Source organism: Oenanthe melanoleuca, chromosome 3 (assembly GCF_029582105.1).
Source record: "Oenanthe melanoleuca isolate GR-GAL-2019-014 chromosome 3, OMel1.0, whole genome shotgun sequence".
In the NCBI taxonomy this organism is placed as follows: Eukaryota; Metazoa; Chordata; class Aves; order Passeriformes; family Muscicapidae; genus Oenanthe; species Oenanthe melanoleuca.
In genome coordinates, this window is record NC_079336.1 from 25,212,530 (window position 1) to 25,233,887 (window position 21,358).

Sequence of the window (21,358 nt, forward strand, 5' to 3'; positions counted from 1 at the left end):
TAAAGTTCTTTCCTTTTGTACATTGCAGTCCATTGTTTGTTGTCTGTTACCAAATCTAGGCACAGATCCCTAACTGTTAATACCTTGCATTCACAGATAATGCTTAGAAAAGGAAAAATATAGAGGAAGTCTCAAATTAGACTGGGCATCATTTAGTATTTTTATCAAGAGTAACAATTCATGGGAAGTCTGAAATATCCTCCCTAGTAATAAAGTAAAAATGTTCATATTCAATGGCCTGTAAAAAAGGCAAGGAATGATTATCTGAATTAAATGCAATCCTGAAGTGTGAAATAAATATATCCTGAAGTCAGGTCTGAGTTCATTTTATTTTCACTTCTGTTGTAATGAACTAATAGGCTACATGAAGAGAGACACCTGACAGCTATCCTAGAAGGATACTACATATTTGGAAAACTATTTAAAAGACACACACTGTCATCCCTGAAAACATACATCTCTGACAGCATATCATCATGACATAATTTCTGACTGAATCTTCTCCTGCAGCTGGGGTACATGTAAAAAAATGGAAGCTTTCTCTAGAGCTCAAGAAGCATGTGCTCATTACATACTTTCCTTCAGACAAATGCTTAAATAATCTTTCATGTCTGTCTGGCTAACCATTCACATAGAACTTGGGACAACTTACATTTTCTGAGATCTCTGTCAATTCTATTATATTAATTTATGATATTTAGAAACAATAGGAAGGACAAGAGAGAGAGGGGAAGAAATGTAGACATGAAAACTGTCTAAAACTGAAACAAGTAGTTTAAATTATTCGGGGTTTAAAACAGAAGAGGTTAAATTGATGAGTTTGGAGTGATTTAGATACATTTATGCTTATTTCAATCAACTTCTTAATTTGTTTTGGCAAGCAGATGAGCTATCTGGTAAATTCATGGCATCCTATAAAATCACTCACTGTATTGGTATTCCAAAGCACAAAGGAACAACAGGCCAATTAATATGTCAGTTTCAATGCATTTCCTCCTTGTGATTTTCCAATTCCACGCATAGAATAAATGATCAGTGTGAGCAAGCTCATAATCGTTCTTAATCTTATAAAACTTATGTTTCACTCTGACTTCCCTGTGACAGATTAGTACGTTTTTATGGCTACTACATTTAATGGCGAAGAGCATTTGATTACGATTTTATGACTCATAGAAACAAAGCAGATGTGGATAACCTCCAGTGTGCATGAAGGGTACATTAAGAAGTCATAGATAAATTTGATAGCACTGAAAGTGCCTGTAAATGCCTTAACAGTTTCCATGCAGGGGGATGGAATAATTTAGCTTGTGCAGATTTGTACTTAAAAGCAGGTATATGTCTAGAGATGGTTCTACTTAAAAGGTAAACATTTATTTCATATACCACTGGTTATGCTTTTCTTCTCAAAATTTATGAAAGGTTTCACAATCTATATTTTATGATCCATACTTTGTGTAGCAGTACAGACATAGACTGCAGAAGATTTACATACACACTGCAGCTGGAGTTCCTTGAATACTTATTTCTCTGTGAATTTCACTGTTTCCACTCCACACTTATTCATGGTTAAGAACAAAAACCCATTGGGACCTTACAAATATACCTCTTGAGGTGATTAGACCACAACTTCTTATTTTTGATGCTGAAGATAGGTATGTTAAAAACATTTCTGTGGTGGTTCCCTCATTTCTCATTTCTGTATTCCTTCCCAAATCATAGAAGATGGAAAAATGAATAATGGAATAAAAATCAAAGATGATACATCTTAAATTTGAGCTGCTTCAAAGAGTTGTTACTTTTCCTTCTGCAAGGGATTGTTTGTTCTGCAACATACTGTGCAATTAATACTCAAGCTATGTACTAACAGAAAAACTGCCCCCATGGGTCAAATAACTATCTAGCTCCATCATCAGTGAGCTATTAATGAATACTTTGGGAAGAAAACAGGAAGAAAACAAGCAGAGCTAGCATCTGGTAACTCACCAAAGATATCATTCCAACTTTTGGCAATAAGTAAATCAAAGACTCCCTAGACCAGGGTAACATTCAGAAGAGTAATTTGAATAACAATGAATCTCTCCTCTTTCTAACCCATTTTTTGGTTTTATCTGTACTTCTTACCTCTACAGTGTCACACAACATTGACTTGTACCAATAAATTTTGCACTAATTGAAAAAATAATTTCTCTAAACAGATTTTAGTCTTTCTGGTGGTTTTATTTGGCATTTAGAATTTTTTTTTTTTTCTTTGGTAAGACATAAATGGTAAAAGCTTGTGTAACTGATCTTCTCCATTACAGTTGTTCATGTGAGATAAGCATGAATATTTAATGAAAAAATGAGATTATTTTAACATAAGGATCTGACTGTTTTCCATATAAAAGGACTATGGCTCTCAAGTGATATATCCTTCATCATCATTTGACATTGTTTTGAAAGCCAATTTACTTTAGAAAACAAAAAGACAGCAGTTACCATGGTCTGTGCAAAGTACTAATGTTACCCAATCTACTCTGTAAAAACACCTTTTAAAAAAGGTATTAATTTTTATGAGAGAGCTTTTTCTTCTCAGGATAGTTTCTCAGTAAATTTTGTTAGATTATTCATATTATTAACATCCATTTTTATCTACCAAGCCCTTATGATAATATATAGACTTTACAAAAATGTAGACAAAGAGTCACTGGAACAGGGAGAAACTCCTGGTGAATTCCTTGAACAAAGCATATGCCACCTCTGTGATTCCATTTCAATCAAGAAGTATATCAACAATTCTGAGCAAGTTTAAAAAGAGAAAGGTTACATATAGGATTTTCTGTGCAATGCTGGATAATCAGGTAAAAGGAAAGATAAGGGTTTCAGCATCTCACCACAAATCCAGGCTTGCAAAAACAGGCATAACCAAAACTGGGCTCTTTCTGAACACAAATACCATGTATGCAGGGGTTGGATATGCACTCATCAACATCCAACTCACAATGGAGGCCTTCCCATCCTATTAGGAAAAAAAACCAAAACAAAACAAAGCAAACCCCAAAGCAAGACTTGTTAAAATTCACATTCCATTTACAGAGTATCAATGGAACAAAGGTATGGGTAACTACATCCATTCTCACAAATATAGAGATATACATTATAGGATGAACTTTTTTGGGCAGGTTTCTCAGAGTGGAAAAACAATAAAGGAAAGAAGTTAAAAAGAGAAACTCTGAGATTACAGTGCCAGATCAATGAGGAGGACAATTTTTGAGAAAAACAGCTTTGTGTTTAACACTATGAGATTCTGTTTTCTACAGTTCATTAGTCAGATTACTGGAAATTTTATTGATATACATTCCTTACGAAAATCTCTTTTACAAGTAAGTACACCATAAATTAGAGGCTAAATGCTTGTCTTGAAGCTGTGTTTTCGATCAGGTAATTTAAGCCTGTCTTGAACATGCTCCTTAGGCTAAGCTGAAATGGAATCAGTCCATTTGCTTGGTACATACAAACCCAGAATTCTGTAAAATATGATTAGTTATTGAAGAACACCACACTTTCTGCCATGATATTCCCACCACCCATCACAGATTTGTTTTTTCTTCATTTTACTATTTCTAAAGGAACTAACAAAGAAAACCCAACAGCCCCACAAGGCCCCTAGCAGTCCTAGGCTGCTACAAATGTAGTTGCCACTGTTCAGACTTTGCCTCAGAGAATGCCTCAAATGGATTCACCTGCTACATTCCAGTCTTGCTTTAGCTGCCCTGGTAGAAGAGCAGCCTGCCCAGTTAAAGGCTTCACATCCTTGAGCCTGCTATTAGTTCCAGCAGTTGCTGTTGTTGCTTTTGAGCTGTCCGAGGTGCTGTTAGAATAGAGTTTACATCTTTCCATGCTGCTTCTGCACCTGAACAGCCTGAAGCTGCAGCCACAGAGCCTGAACATGCATCTATTATTCTAAGGGCATGGGGCCTGCTACTGGGACAATAGCTGACAAAATTCATGATCCATTACAAAATGCATTTGTCAGAGCTGAATCCATTCCCTTTCCTGGTATCACATGCTGTCACCACATGCTTCACTTTGTTCTCTGGAGGTTTTTGGAAAGCTGCAATCATCTGCCTTGTTCCTATTTCAGTCTTGGTACTATCCCTTTTCCATTTCATTAAATTACAACAGGGAATCTGTTGAGGGGTATATCAGACTATCTGCCCAGTTCCTTCCCATTGTTGCCTTTATAGACCAAAAAATCCCCAATCCCAGCTCCATATTTCTATAGGTGAAACTCAGAAGAGAAATATAAGCTCTATTATATGTGAACAGTCAAAGTCTGCCAAAAAAAGCAGACTTTTTCCTAGCTATTTCTACTTTCTCTCTCTGGATGATATTTTTTTCTTCTAATCCCTTTCTTCAGTTGTGCAACTTCGAAAAAAGTTATTCCTCTCAAAAGTTCCCTTGCCACTCGAAATTCACTGCTTTTCAGAGCTGTAGCCTTCTCACCTCATCAGCTATTTTAAATACTCAAATAACATTTGAAAATACTGTATTATTTAAAAAAATCCCAAGATACATAAAAATTATGTATACACTTGTAGCATGGGGTTATTTTTCTGTATATTTACCTGGTGGAAAAGTAATTTACCGATCTTTCACCCCTAATAACCTATGTTAGTATGTTATTACAACATTACATATGATTTTAATAAAAGGAATACATAAGAAAGGAAGATTATACTTGGGTTGGAAGGGGTTTAAAAATATGTAGGAGTGATTTCCAAGGAACCAGAGAAGTTTCTTCTACTCATATCAAGAATTTCGATGCTGCATAGAGACAGCAATCACATTCCTTGGCTACTGAGCAATTTTTGAATGCTTATATTAAAATATCTCTGATATATTATCTTAATAAGCTTTAAAAGTAAGAGACAAAATGGAACTGGCAATGTATTCTATGTGAAGGGCTTTAATGATTAAAATTACATATTTTAATGTTTTAAGTCATTAATATTGGTGGAGGGGGATATGGCCAAATGCAGTACCAGGTGGATATATAGTACTGAAGTTAGGTCAGGACTCAGATTTTTTAAGATCAGAAAGATCTTTATTATAATGAATTCTATACGAGTGTCAAATTAATTTTCACGCATTGGTGTGAAATCAGAACTAGTAACTACCAAGTTACTCTTTTACACTAAAAAAATTGCTAAAAGTTATTAAGCTCCATGCAACATAGTCCTACAAATAATTAGCCTTTAGTAAGCCAAAGATACTTAGATTTAAGTCTTACATGTTAGAAATTAATTCATTATTATCAATTAAATAAATTAATAAACTGCCAAATTGACTCTCATTATGCACGTGTGTATTTCCTTCAGTAACTTCCATATTTTTTGAATAAAATCTCTTGCATATAGTTTTGAATAGTTTTCATCATTAGGATGAATTCAGAATAAAAAAATGCAAAATATATTAGTATTCAATTCACTATGTGCTTTCTTTTAAATGTACAACGAGAATGAGTAGAAAGACTCTAGAAAAGTGCAATATATATATGGTTACTCAACTTCAGGAGAGTTGGCTAACATGTTTTTACTTGTAAATTGAAACCAACAATGTGAAAATATTTTGGCACAAAATAACTAGATCAGATATATGTAGATAGCATGGGTTTACAGACTATTTATCATCCAGAATATATCTAAGTAATCTCTAAAATAACCAGTAAGAAACCATGTGTCAATACTATCACTGAAATAATTCATCAGCATAAGTCAGTAAACAGATTTAAACTATTTTAAAAATTAAAGTTTAAGGAGGTAGGTACTCATATGTTTCTTAATTTAAGAGTAATTTACAGAACAGAATGCTACTTATGTATATGGATTAGAAATCCTACTTAGGTTGAGAAAAGGCTTTTTATTAGTAGACATGAGAGGAAACTGTAATAGTCCTGAACAGATTCAATCTCTGATTGCATGACAATGCAGGCTTATTATGACCTTTACTTTTGTATAAATACTAAATCTCTTATATTTTCACAAGCTGCTAGAGCTGTTTTAGTTGATCTCTGTCAGAATTAGAAAACAGTTCCCACTTTTTAAGAAAGTGCCGTTTTTTCATTCTATATATAAAGTTTATAAGTAAATTATTTTAATCCCAGCCGGCAGAATAACCATGGGTACGTCTTACAACACCAACAGTAAGGATAATAATAAAAATGTGAGTTAAAGTGTTCAGAATCTCTTTTCAGTCAGTCTCGTTCTATAAGTAGTGTAATTATTTTGCTGTTAAACTGTGGCTATTTGACTGTTTAGTCAGCAAGTTACACTAGTAAAGATCATAAAGTATAAACTTGGCTTTAGATAACACTTCAGACTCCCTCAGTGAGCTGGTTTTATTTTGAAGTCTTTCTCATATGCTTACTAGAGTAGTTAATTCTCTTTAGATTTTATTCAAAAACTTGCCAAAGATATATAGTTCATATACAACAAAAGAGCTTGATATGATTTACCAGTTTTCTCACTAGTAACACTTATAATTCAAAGCTATCTTTGTTTAAGATTGCTCTGCCATATAGCAGTTACCTTGTTGACATTTACAAGTGTATCCGTTGATATGATCAGCACAGGTTGAGCCATGTAGGCAAGGTGATGAATTACACTCATTAACTTCCATTTCACAAAATTGTCCAGAAAATCCAGCAAGACACCTGGAGAAAACAACATTTCAAAGTGTTATACTATGCATAAACATCATATAAAAAAGACCTTGTGTGGAAATAACATGTCTGAAGTATGTGTATGAGCAAGACATCATATATTACTTTCTGTTTCAAGGAGTATTTTACTGGAACACTTCCAAGTTTCATGCTGTGATACACACTGGTCTTTTAATGGATTTATGATGGCAAAACCCATCCAAAATTTCACATCTGGATCATAATCAAGCCTAACAGCCTCAATTAGAGTGTACTGGTTCTATCAAGGTGAATACAAACCTTGTTTTATGTACTCCTGGGAGACTGTCTACTAAAACAATTTAGCTAAATAACTGCAGCCTATGTTTGAAAAAATGCTTGCTGACAAATTTGTACTATCAAATGTAAACTACAGCATAAAAGCTAATCTTCAGGGCTCAAGATTTAATTATAATTCTAGGTATAAAATATTAGTTTTCTTAAAAAAACTCTTCTGTATTTTTTTGGTTGCAAATTCTATCTGATAATCAAAGTAGTTCCATATGATTTCAACATCTAGCTTAAAGACTTACAAAACCTTTAATGAAGTTCAAAAATCTCATTATTGAAACTTGCCTTTGTGTATATAGACCCAGTTTTATGGATATACACAAATATGTTCTAAAAAATAGGGTCCCATAATATTAATAACACTTACTCTGAGATGTGTTAACACAGATATATTTCACATGAGACAATGTTTTCAAAAACTGCTTTTAGTAACCAGGTGCACATGTTATATGTTGTTTTGGGTCTAGTGAAAAGCACCAAGGTTTATGCCTTACTTAAGAGGGAGATGAGTACATTGCCAAAATTTCTTTGAGTAAATCCAAGTAGTCATGTCACCTACTCCTCAAGGTGCTACCCTGAGTGAATACAGCATATATAATTTGCAGTGCCTACCTTAGTTTCCCAAATTGTGAAACAAAAGAGGAGGATGAAACATGAAACACAAATATGTGACACCTCCTGAGGGATCATTGCACTATGTATCAGGAATTATATTTTAGCTTATTTTTGCTTTGACTATTAGATTCTATTAGCTTCATTTTGTATGGAATACACTCTGAGTAATGAAAATTTGGAATCTACCAAGACAATAACAAGAAAAGAAATTTGTCAGAGTCTGCATCAACTACAGATGACAGCTACGGTACACTGCTTGGAAAATGTACAAATTGAAGCAAGCACTGTTATTTTTCAAATATCTAGTCATAATATATGAGAGAAAAAACACTAAAAATACACCTTAATGAGAGAGCCATAAGCCCACCTGTTTTTTGGTTGAAAAACATTAAAAATAATTCACTGAAAAGATGCAGTTTGGTCCTTTGATCCTATTTGTAAACTTCAAAGCCCAGTACTTAGAACCCAACTTCATACTGGTCACTAATTACCCCAACATTCTCCTGTGCTCAGTGGAATAAGGAATGCAGAGGATGGTTCTGCTAACTGAAATCTTAAGTAGTTTTCTTCATATACCTTTGTCTTCACGCTGTCCACAGAGCATAATAAGAAAAAAAATTAAAAGACAAAAAAACAAATTGAAGGGAGCAAATTTTTCCAGATACGAAAAGGATGGAAAGAATATTCTACTATGGGGAAAACGCAACTAGATATACGGAATGTTATGCCAATATTAATTCAATTTGAATGTAACTTTATGCTTTGGTGTAATTTTATATTTTATTAAAAAAAAAAAAGAGTTTACAGAATAAACCGGAAGAAATAAACAATTATGTAAAATATCTGGACAGAACAACTACACCTATGTGTATCTAAGGTGTGTGGGCTTGATTTTTTAGTTTTTAAAATCAAACATTGAAAAAGGTCTTTTTAAGAACTCTCCTGTTGGCTGCTTCAATTGGGCACATTTTGATATGTGGTGTGTATACTTGCTGAGAACTAGACACTAGTAAAGACTAGAGCAGTTTACTGAGCTCCTGTGATCATAACCATTTGGAGTAAGAATTATTAGTGGAGCAGGTTGCTATAACTCCCATGGAGAGAATCAATAGTGTGGAGTCAGCTAGATATTGCAGGTTACAGCCTGGATGAACTCTGTGCAATTTCCTACTCAGAAAAGCTTGGGACTTCAGAGACTCAAGGATCTACAAAGTCTTGAGACTTCAGAGATATAAACTATATTACCATGGGTCTAACTCTATAGACACTGAGTTAGGAAAAAAAAATATATACTTGTGTGTATGTATAAATGTTTGGCAAAATAACCTATTTTGTACTGCAAGCTTTCCAAATATTTATTAAATTTATAATACAATATAGAGTGACTGTGGCACCACGAGAAATAGAAGTTTTACAAATGGGACTTTGTCTTCAAATTGAAATTTAGATGGAAATCTTAAAGCCGTGAAAGCACTTAGATATCCATTATATCAAGTCTTACATATATCAATATGTACAAGGTGCCCTTTTTACCATGTCAGACAATCATTCAACTTATATACTACTTTAGAATGTTGAAAGCATTCAACATATTCGACATGTTATATATATATTTTTTTTTTAAAACTGGAATACCACAATATTCAATTTGCTCCTGTGCAAAAAGCACAATACAATGTAAAAAATGTTTCATGACTGCAAAGACAGCCACATTATTAACTAATGATTCTGAGCAATTATGAAAAAACTAAGAAGTAACCTAAAACAACAGCTTAGTATCAGCAGCTTTCACAAAATTCCCAAAATTGCAATAAACTTTACGCTTTATTAAGAGTTTTAACGAAGTTAACACTTTTAAGGATCTGACAAGAACTTCAATAATTTCTTAACTTTTTGTTCACTCCCACCTTCCTTTATATCTACTCCTTTAAAAAAAAAAAAATTGCATTTTTATTCTACCTGCTCCACATTCGTATTTCCCTTCTGTCATTTCTTGTAGAACCTTAGAAGGGACTGAAACAGTAGAATTTAAATCACAGAACTGCTATTAGAAAATTTAAGTAGGTATGGAATACCACCCTTGTGCTATAAATTGAAGTAAACATAACTGAAATATTTTGGAACATATTTCTTTGTTTGGGATATAAACATTCTGCTAAAAAAAACCAGAGGCTGTCAGAGAGCTTTCATATGAAGGTATCACTGCAAATCTTTTATGCTGATTACCATCTAATAGAGAATTTATGTATTTATAAGTAAATGCATACCTAGGTTTATCAGTAAATAACTCCTAGAGCTTATCTGATAAAATAAGATAATGCACTGTAAAGGCTGACCTATTAAAGAAGGATCAACAGAAGATCAATAGTTTGGTACCAAAGGCATCAAAAAGTAGTGCTCATTTGCTGTAAGAATAATGCATTCACAATCTATTTATGACACATTTAGGGATGTTGACAAAGATCTTTCTCTCTTCTGTCATTCTCTGCAGATTTTTTTTCTCATATAGATGGTAACATACTGTGGTGCAAATATAATCCCTTTCGTGTTGTGCCTTTATATCAATCATTATCGGGAGTAACTATCTTAATTTGAGCATATGCCAATGCAATAGCTGAACAGAAGACTGAAAAGAGGGAATTAAATTAAGGATTTTGATCTATGACAATTGTGGCTACAGTCAAAGTAAAATTTTTTCTTTGTTAGTAAACTTTTAGAGTCAGAGAAAATCAACAAGAATCCAAACAGCCACATTTTTCTCTACAGCCATGTGTATCCTCTTATAACTCACTACTCTTTGAGTAATTTTTTTATCTCATCTTTTGAATCCATTTTTCTTACCTGTACCCTTTTCCTTCTCTCTCCCTCTCTTTCTTCATCTGCCTTGTGACCTTTTACAGCTTATGAATAATTTGTGTATCAGTGAGATATGAGGTTCAGAAAAAACATGGTTTCTACAATACAGAAATTTATGAGGTTTATCTGGAGCAATGATTAACAGCAATTGTACTTAGAAGAGAATGTTTGTACTGTAACCTTTACCTGCCTATGTGACTCAGCCAATCTGGTAAAATCAATGAATTTTGTGGAGCAGTCCACGCTACAAAATTTTTTGGGGATCAGTTTTTCTTTGTGAGTGCTAACCTTGATGATTTTGGTAATGTTTTGCTAATACCTCTAGGTTAGATAATTAGTATGCTGGGGAGAATAATAGATGAATGTGAAAAGCACATTTCCTGATCAACTGTCTTAGCTAAAACAGTCTTGTAAATGTGCAATCTCTTTTGACATCAGTCATGAATTTTTTTTCCAAATCAGTATTTTCTATCCAAAATAAATCTAGTTAACTGCTCTACTGTAACAGGCCAGATCTGTCACTGCAAATTTACACTGGGATTTCTATACATTATTAACAAGCTATGAAAAGTCACTGGCTAAATGTCATGGATGCTGAGATATAGCAGCACCTTGGGATTCATATAGCAAACAGTTTAGTTTTAATCATCTTGGATCACAAGGTGCCTTGACATTTGCAAGGCAACTTTTTCCTTTTTAACTTCCAGTGGAATCATACCTCTATTATCTCAATCATAATTCTTAACATCAAATGTGATAGAAATTTTTACTGTCTAAATTAAAGAAATGAAAAATCAATCAAACATGGACCTTATAATTCATTTAATCGATGCTCATATGCCAATTTGGTAAGGAAAAAAGGAAGAGCAAGGAAAATCAGATAATTTAACCAGCTTCAGGATTATCCAAGACATTTCCTGTGCAATGCATGACCCTTAGCATTACTGAGGCACGACCTTCATGAGAAGTATTAGCACTACAAACTTCCGCAGAACCTTTCTAATTTTGAAGAAAATATGAGTAATATCATTAATTCATTTAAAATATGTATATCAATAGAACATGATTTCTAAAAGCTTTAAATTTTTGACAGGGGGGAAATTTTTCTAGAGTGATAAATAAAAAAATCAGTCTTTATCATACTTTACTCTCTAACAGCTAACCTTTTAGATAGTAAATTTCAATTTACTGGATGCCCATGCATCATTTCTGCCCTTTTAAGTAGGGTTTTTCACAGACAAAATAAAAAAAAACAAACATCATTTTATTTAACTGATTTTTTTTCTCAAGATATACAAGAACAAACTAAAATCCTGGCCCTATTGACATTTGTTTGAAAAATGAAATGTCTCATTTGAAAGTTACAATGTGAAATTCATAAAGTTTTGAATGTTCAGATCTTTTTATTTCTTTCAAATGTAGTTGCTCTAATTTCTGTGTATTTTTTTTCTAATCTTACACATCTGCCTGTGTTAGCTCAATACACACATTAAAAAAATGTTGCCTCATAAATGAATATATATGTGACGTACTGTCATCAGGTTGCACAATGAATGACCACAACAATCCATTCCTTGTTATCCATTTACCATCTGGGGAAAGGAGAAAGAGGTACAGGAGTTGGGAAAAAAGAGTGAAGCTAAGCCTGTGAAAAAGAGATTGATGGTATTGCAAAGCTGAGATTGTTTATTTTTTTCTTTATTTTTTCTTTTTTATTCTGATCATCCTATTCTGCTTGAAATTGGCAATAAATTAAAATTTTCCCCAAGTCAAGACTTTTAGCCAGTAGTTTCCCTGTGTTTATTTAGACCTCTGTGTTTTTCCATCTTATTTTCTCTCCCCATCCTACTGAGATGAAGGAGTGAAAGAGCAGCTGTGTGGTATCTGGTAACTAGCCAAGTTTAAGCCACCATAAGGTTCCATGCTTTTCTTATGATTTCTACATAAGTACTGAAATTTTCAATTTATTTTCCTACCTCAGTTTTCATAGTGAGCTTTACCTTGGCCTTCAATGAACACAAAAATTGTGGGTGCTGGACAGTTCTCATAATGAACTTAGCTTAGTAGAAACTGTCCCATGCAGGTTTTACTGGCTACAGATTTTGGGCTTTTATCATATTATGCTCAGATGCAGGAATTCCCTAAGGACCACTGAAAAAGGAAGGTACCACATGAAAGTAGATTATCTGCTGTGTGGTCATCCATCTAGTCTGAAGATTGTGGATGCTGCTGATACAGCAGCAGAAAACCCAATCAACGTGTATGATGTCAAATAAATAAATAAACAAACAAATGAACAAACAAATAAATAAATATCTGTTTTACTGCTCTTGGAGTCTGAAAAATAGGAGAAAAAAAGAACATTGTGTGCAAGTGTGAACTGTTAATGATTTCTGGGATCCTATGTTGGATCAGCATGGATCATTTTGGTACTGTGGTTTCATTAATGGGTTAAACTAATTGTCTTCCTAAGAGAAATGGCTCTGAGTTCAAAGCAATATGAGTCAGCTGCCTTATCACTAATACTACTGAAAATTGCTTCTCCTGATGCACTTTGAAGCATGTTTCTATGGAGAGAGCTTGAGAAAGCAGCCACTAAAGAATTTACACGTCTCCTGAGAGCTTTTCTCAGATTATTTTCTCTAAAACCCTTCCCAAAGGTGATGCTGTGATTGATAATTTTATAACACTGACAATGATTTTTTCCCCAAGTTACAAATATAGAATATCATGTTGCTTCTTTTATTTCCTTTTGTTCCTCTGTATTCTCCTTGGATGTACTGTCTAGAATGAAGCAAGTTTATTTACTATGGGGAAAAAATTACCATAGAATGAAGTAAAATTAAATTATAGCTCTCCATGGTGGTCAGAAAATGTTTGTTCTATTCTAAAGAATATTGAATGTGAATCAAAACGAAAAAATTAGTATTAGTACACTTGAGTGTATATGCTTTAAGGAGTATTCCATTTATTTATGCAAAGTTCTGTTCCTATCATATCAGAATCAGAGTCCCTATTACAGATCTATAGTCTGAAATAACAAGAGTAATCTTTTTTCCTTTCTGCTGTCTTTCTTAGATTATGGGAGAAATCATATAATAATTAATTAACATAGTCCAAGAGTCCCAAGTTCAGATCATGTAAATTTTCTGATTCTGATAGTAAAGAACTTCTCCATATTCATCATTAGTTTATATTGAACATCTTTGAAAAGGTAAAATGATTTTTAAAAGGCTAATTAATAGTGTCATTCTCTTGGAGAACTAATTTTAGAACAGGTTAGGACCATATCCATATGTTAACTTTTAACAGCCCCATATTTTCACTAACAATCAGAACTTATCATAGGCTTACAAGAGTCTCTGACTGGTTTAAAGGTATTAGACATTTGCCACTGGGTTTTGACCCCATCTCTACCCCAAATAATTACCAATGATTTATATTCACAGGAATAAATGCAAGGAAGAATGAACTGATACATCAACACTTTGTAATGAAGGTAACAGAAGCAGCTTATACTCAATCCCCTTGGAAAGGTGACCCTATCAGCATCCTGAACTGGAACCTTGCACTCTAGTGCAAGGCATCCTTCTTGACAGCGGAGGAATGTTGCATGTAAAACCCCAAAACAGATTCAGATTGTTTAGACAAGATTGGAGTTGGAAGCTTTGCAACTTTTCAGGTTTCTTTTTTCTAGCTTTCTTTAGCTTTCTTCATCTTTCTTCTTAACTTGTAAAAGAGTTAATAGAACAGAGAATTAATTACCTCTATAGAAAAAAAGAAAAATACAATGGAACCATAGGACAGTAAAGACTATATTTAGAGCTTTATTCCTGACTGTATTAATATCAGTGCAATGTAGGCTAAATAAAACTACTTTTTAACTACTTCAGACACACAGAGTTACCCTGGAAATTGTTGCCACTTTAATTAATGTATGTCAAATTAGGGTCTGTATTCTCAAAGAATGTTTTGGGACAACCACAACACGTACTAAACATTTACTAATAAAAAGTTCCATTCTTTCTAAGGTCATTCTCATTACAAGAGACGTTAAACTTTCTCAGCCCACTTGGATTCAGCCTTTATTTTCCCTATGAGAAAAGCAGATTTTACTGCCAGCAAAAGCTCCCACTGTGCTTAATACGGACATTCTTATTAAGTGATAAATTATGTACTTGCTAAATCACAGTTGGTGGGGTGTGACAGCGTTAAAGGAAAGGTTAATCTGTGGAATATCAGGCTACAATGAATACAGTAAAATAACCAGAATGGCTAAGCCTTGATGAAAATATATTAGAGTTAGCACACTCCTTTCTTTATTTTATTAACCTATCCAATTGGAAACTGTATGCATTTCTTCACACACCAGTAGTGTGGGCAGAATTAAACGAGGAGCAGGAGTGTGTGTATCTGTGTGTATCTGTGTGTGTGTGTGTGTGTGTGTCCTTGTAGAACTGATGAAAAGCCACCATTCAGCTGTTTGCTATAATAATTCATATTTGCAGTGAGATTTCATATAGAGGAAAGCTAACATCTGGTCAATCCTTTCTCAAACAGAATCCCTCTAAGCTTTCTACTAATAGTTCTTATATACAAAGGAATAAGTTAAGACATGTCCTTAGCTGATGTAAACTCCTATTATATCAGTTTTGACATATCTCTCTGCTATCCAGGCACTCATTCAAAATCCAAGATACAAAAAAACGGATTAATATCAGACACTATTTGCCTGTTCTTCATTTACTTTTCCAATTTAAATTAGCACCTGTGTGCATTACTGCATGTACATGGTTGTGTTGAGAACCATGCACATGAAAATGAAAGATTTTAATTAGTAGTGTTTACAAAATAAGTTAAGCGCTCACAAAATGCTACAGGAGAGCAGAAGAGAACTGTTACACACAGAGAGCTGCTACCCTTCTTTTATAAAATGTTCTGTACTACTTTAGCTTAATTTTTGAAGTACTATTTAAGATCTCTGTACTTCCCCACTCTGATAATAGAGATAAAACACTCACGATGCAGAATTGTGAGCACTTCATTAGCAGGCTGCTATTCCCTGACAAGGCCAACCTCCCTACTCCCCATAGTTTATTGCTAGAATCCCCAGGGATCATTTCACAGGGGCTGTCTCAGGTGATTCTTAGTGTTAGTCATTTTGGCCATGAATTGTTCAAAACAAGTGAACTGCAACAAATTCAGTTTCAGAATATATTATCAGTTCTTACAAATAATATCAACATAGTTTGTCTTGAGTCTCACTTTTGTAGTCCTTTAGCTCAGTAAATATGGTATTGCTGAACAAGAAGCCACAGTTTTTCCTAACACTGCAAGGATGTAGACTGGGGCTCATCAAACCTGATTTGTCTGGACTTGTCTTACGCTTTCCTGCAGCTTTGATTTAGCTTTTTTAGGTCTAGTAGGCTCATATCTAATTTGCTTGAGTTTTGCTTTTCTTTGTACAATGGTGTGCTGATATGTCTCTTTTTATAATAATTCTGATATAGCTCAATAGTGATAACAAGTATTATTCCAGTGACACATTTTTTTTGTACATATAATAAATTATGTGGTATTGTGGAACAGAAGTACTGGATAATAGTTGATGCCTTGAAAAATATGAACACAGGATGAGAGATCAAGGCTATAAGGAAATGATCATGAATAACTACTGATCATTGAGGAGATGATACATTTGAAGCTGGGTGGAAATGTCTTTAGGAGTAACAAAAGACAGGATTCAAACATAAATAAAACATCACTTACATAAAAAAAAAATCAGATATAACAAAGAAAAGCAAAAGAAGCAAGATATAGGACATGTCAGAAAATGCTTAAAAGTGTCCCCTAATGTAAGGCCCTCAAGTACAAGAAAAAATGAGCCCCCACTGCATTCCCTTGGCAAAGGATTCAGGATGACAATGCACCCATAACCCTTTCTCCTTGAATGAAACCAATAGAAGTGTAAAGTTTGTATGTGTTTCAAGCATTAAACTATTATTACAGTGATTGAACTTTAGTATTTCAATAACTGGTATGGTAAATCTTAGTACTTCTGTAACTGGACTAATGCTTTTTTGGCATTCCAATTAGACCTACAGTAAATTCTTGACTTTACATACAAAGCATGTCTCTTTTCCAGTTGAGACACTGAAGTTTTAATGTGACTAGTAGAGGAAAAAAGGACTTAAAATTTAATTGAACTTTTTTTTTTCTTAACTCTTTTTCATATCTGTAGTTCTTTCTACACCTACAGGTTCTGCTGGGTGCTTCTAGTATTAAGCTCTATGAAATTTGGAAACACTGAAAAAAACTAATCCCTTCCAAACACAGACTGACTTACAAAAGTGAAACAATAGTGTTACCTGGAAAAAATGTTACTTCAGAGAGTACCAGGTTGGAAGCAACCTCAAGGATCATCTGGTCAAAATTTCTTGGCAAAACACTGTTTAGACAAGATGCCTCAGCACCCTATCCAGTTGAATCTTAAAAGTATCCAAGGTTGTCCAGTCCATCACTTCCTTGTCAAGATTATTCTGATGGCTGATTGTTTTCATTGTGAAAAATTGTTCTCGCCTGTCCACCCAGAATCTCCTCAGGAGCAATTCCTGCTCATGACCTCTCATCTTTTTCATGTGATTCCTTGAAAAAAGAATCTCCACGTTCTTTGTAGACACCCTTTGGATACTGGAACATCACAATAAGGTCCTTTAAGCCTCTCAACCAAGCCTTCTTTTCTCAAAACTGACCATACTCAGTTCTCTTAGCCTTTCCTCATAAGGCAGGCTTACCAGTCCATGAACATGACTAATAAATAACAGCTACTGTTTCTTTGGCTGATGTGAAAAACACTAAGAGTTTTCCCATAGTGGTGGTCAGGGGAGAAGATTTGTGAACTACCACAGCAAGAACAAACTGTGACATATAAAAAAATGTCTTTAATGACTAGGAAAAACTCATTTAAAATCAAACCTGTTACTTTAGATTCCCCAAAAGCATAATCAGACAATATTGCAATCTGTCCAGATTACTAGCATTCACAGCGATTTCTGTGGTGCAGACATTTTAGGAGAGCATATAGCTTCATTTAATAGTAGTAGAGAACACTGTCAAGTCATTTTATTTATCAGGGGACACATTTGACTGCCCTCAATGTAGTTAAAACTCTTAAAAACAGCATTTCCACAGAAGAAGTCAGAGCATCTTTCTGAAAAAATGGACAAAGCAATAATAGTTCTTGGAGAGCTAAAAACACAATAAAAGAAGTTAGTGGGAAAAGAAAGAACAGTGAAGAACCATCTGAGTGCAAACATTCTACTGACTGTGCTATTTGTCAAGTACTTATTCTTTATTCCAGATGACTGTTGAAGAATCATGTAGAACAATACTAAATGCTGCTTCTTGGAAAGATTGTATAGGTGTCAATGGGGATGAAGTAAGTTGATTTTTTAACAAAGAGCTCCACACTACAGCTAGAACCTTAGTTGATTTTCATCTTATACTGTATAATTGCAAGATCCTGCACTGAAACAAAAAAAATCTCTAGACTTTGTTACTAGTACACACCTTCCATAACACATGCACAGACAGTAAAGCTCTTGATACAAGCAGAAAACTGCAACAGATATTAAGGATAAAAAAGAATATGTATAGAAACATGCAATTTCTAGTGTAGATGAAACAAAAAATGTCACTTTCCTCCCCATATTTTCACATCTTTCTTTTTTCTTAGTACAGAATATTCCCTTACAGGGCAAGCATACCTATAACATATGACAAAGGAAAATTTATATCTTACATTATCTAGTATATTACAATTATTAATGACTATCTGTGCTTAGTTACGAATGCTGTTGAAAATGGATCAGTCCCAGCTCCTTAAAGCTAAGAATTTGATTCCTCTTCCCATTCCCACTCCCTCACCTCAAAATGGATATAGGAGGAGCATAACCATAAAGATGGTGTTACATAGTGCTCAGTCATAAACAGTATTTGTAAAGTTTTTTGTGGAAATAATGCATTATCTATCTTAATCCACCCTTTTTCACTACCATTGACATTTATTGTCTCCTGTCTACTTGAAACACTTCTATTCCAATGCAACTATTTTCCTATCTTCTTGGACTTCGTTGGAGGTTCTTTTCAAATTCTTATCTGCCTAAAATGTGCATCTCCAACCTTGAATGTCTGCCTTATCTACTCAACTTGTGCATTCCACTTGTTAAACTCTGTTTAGAATATTTATACTCACTAAAGGTTTAATTCTTGCCATCTGCAATGTGAAGTGCCTCGTGCTTATTTTTGTTTCCTAGTGTTTGACTGCTAGCTATAGTGTTATGGGTGGGATTCAGTCAGCTGCATAGACATACCAGGGAGACATTTCAGCAGCCTAATGTATTCCATCAGGCTTCCTGCTACATTTCCAGAAGTGCTCTGCTTTCCCAGAGGTCCCATATCATGGTTACCACCCTCTGTGAGTCTCAGATTCATGAGGAAAATTACGATTACACAACACCTACAGTCCTCCAATGAACGTGATTTGTGCCTTTAACAGTAGAATACAGGCCCTATATTGACCTGGCACTGCAAGGTCTCAAGATTTGTCTCAGCTTGTTTGGGCCTGAAGTGGATTTGTTTTGTTGGAGCATCTATGCTGAGCTCAGTGATCGCTGCTTCCCCCATTCCAGCTTCAGCTCTGAGGGTGCCCCTCTGGGGACAGTGTCATACTCACTCCCCAAGTGACTCCCAGACAAATCACAGACAATCAAGTTCCCAACCTCAGCTCTGAAAGCAAAGGCACAAAAAGCAGACAAAAAAATAAGGTAAGTAAAAATAACTCCCCCAAACAATTTGGGAGGAACATAAGAAAAAAAAAATAAAGAGAAATTAAGCAAAAAGTTCTCTGGAATAAATGCTAACTAAATAAAGAAAATATCCACAAAGTGCCTGAGAATGCAACGTCCACCCTAAAAACTGTTCTAAAGAGGGGAAAATCCCTACACAATCCTGCCAAAAAAATCCCCTTTTTGCCTTTCTCCTGCACTGGGAAGTACCTGGATACACCATCTGGAGAGTTAATGCCACGTGCTGGCACAAGTAGAGGTTGATGAAGGAGAAAACACCTTCCCAAAGTGGCTCTGGAGGTGGAGCACACGTGTTGAGTCCATGCTCGGGCGCATCCCCAGAAGATTTTTCAGACCAGAGGCAACCAGAAATGTCCTGCTTTTTCCTCACTCTGTACAGAGGCTGAGCTAGGTCAGTAGAGACTGAGTGAAGTTCAGACTGTAAAGTTTCCTCTGGGATTACCACAAACATAACTATTTTGGGGAGATGTTTGTCAGAAGATGACACCAACCTGCTTCTTCCTCCTCATGTCAGTGAATCAAATTACTGAAAATCACGTGTCCAGCTCTGAACTCCAACACTTTTTTGCCATATAAACCCCACACCAAACTTCATTCTCCCCAAACCTTCTGCAACACATTTTCCAGTTGTGTAAGAGGCCACAGACATGTATTTTATTGTTTTTACTGACTGACACTGTGCTGAGCCATACAGAAAGGCTCACATTTTCCCAACCTTTACAATGTTTATGCCTGCCTTACACTGCTGCACTCTTACTCCAGACAATTAGGAATGCTGGGACCTTGCACAACTGAACTAAATGGCTTTCTAAGTCTCATCTGCTCGTTATTTTGAAGTCAGTAACTGCTCACTAGATAGAAGTTATAAGTAATATATTTCTCTTTGTGCCTCTTGCTGACAACAAGAAAAACATTAATTTAACTTCTTTGGCTGAATGTGAACTAAAGCCTTAAAAAGAAGATGACTTTGCTGCTGTTGCCCTACAGCTCTCAAAGAGAAATAAAATACTGCAGGGATTCTAGAACAGTGATTTTCATAGGAGAGAATAATTTCAGATACAATGTGTCAAGCCATGAAAAAATACTAGCTCAGCTTTATGCATATTATGTCTCCTTGACCCTGCTCAATTCCTAAAAGGATATATATATTTACAGGACTTAACAAATACTTTGTTTCCAGCTGATTTCTCTCTGGCAAAGAAACCATTATTGAAATGTTATTTTTTTCCTATAGACTCAGAATCACACCATTGATACATTTATTGTTGTTACTGCTATTATCATTTGTATGAATATAACATCAAAATATCCAGTTCACAATCTGTGAGTCTGTACACATGATTAGAGAAAATGCTAGCAATATAAATAGATGAAGCCAGAGGGATGGGAGCACAGTCAAAGAAAAGTGAGATACTCAAGGTCATGCAAAGTACAAGTGAGAAAGAACTGAGGTTTTATCCCCATAAAAATTCCTGAAGCATTCCATATGGTAGCCTTTTTGAAAGTAACATAAACAACTTGCCAAATTAGAGTGATCTAAATTTAGGATGTTATTCTATATCATGTATTGTAGCTATAGCTTAATTTTTTCAGTGAATCTGCAGTAACTTGCTAATCTGATGTGACACAAACACAGAATAATCAGAATTAATGATCAGTAATGTGTATGATGTGTGTATGATGATTTTTACTATATTTCATAACAGTGCATTATAGAATATTCAGCAGCAATGCAAATGATTAGCTAACATTGGAAGAGGGGACATTGTTGTATAAGTGAACTTCTGCTCTTTCTTAAAATTTTCTTTTCTTTGCATATATATATAATAGCACAGTAAACACTGAAATGATTTATAAATGTACTCAGGTATGTTTAATAAGATCTGAAATAATTTCAGATTTTTACAACTGCTTTTGTCATACTAATTATCAGGAAAAATGTACACCATTCCTTGTGCTTTCAGGCCACCTTTCTTAAAAACATTTCACAGATGGTATTTTTGACTAGTGC

At 34.5% G+C, this 21,358-nt stretch overlaps 1 protein-coding gene across 1 annotated transcript in view; it reads right to left on the reverse strand.

The window, feature by feature from the left end:
• EYS (eyes shut homolog) overlaps positions 1-21,358 on the reverse strand; it is a 674,079-nt gene that overhangs the window by 318,931 nt on the left and 333,790 nt on the right. The window contains exons 29-30 of the mRNA XM_056488606.1: positions 6,567-6,691; positions 2,871-2,995 (exon numbers count right to left, since the gene is read on the reverse strand). Of these exons, the coding sequence (XP_056344581.1) occupies positions 2,871-2,995; positions 6,567-6,691 (250 nt within the window). The remainder of the gene's footprint in view (positions 1-2,870; positions 2,996-6,566; positions 6,692-21,358) is intronic.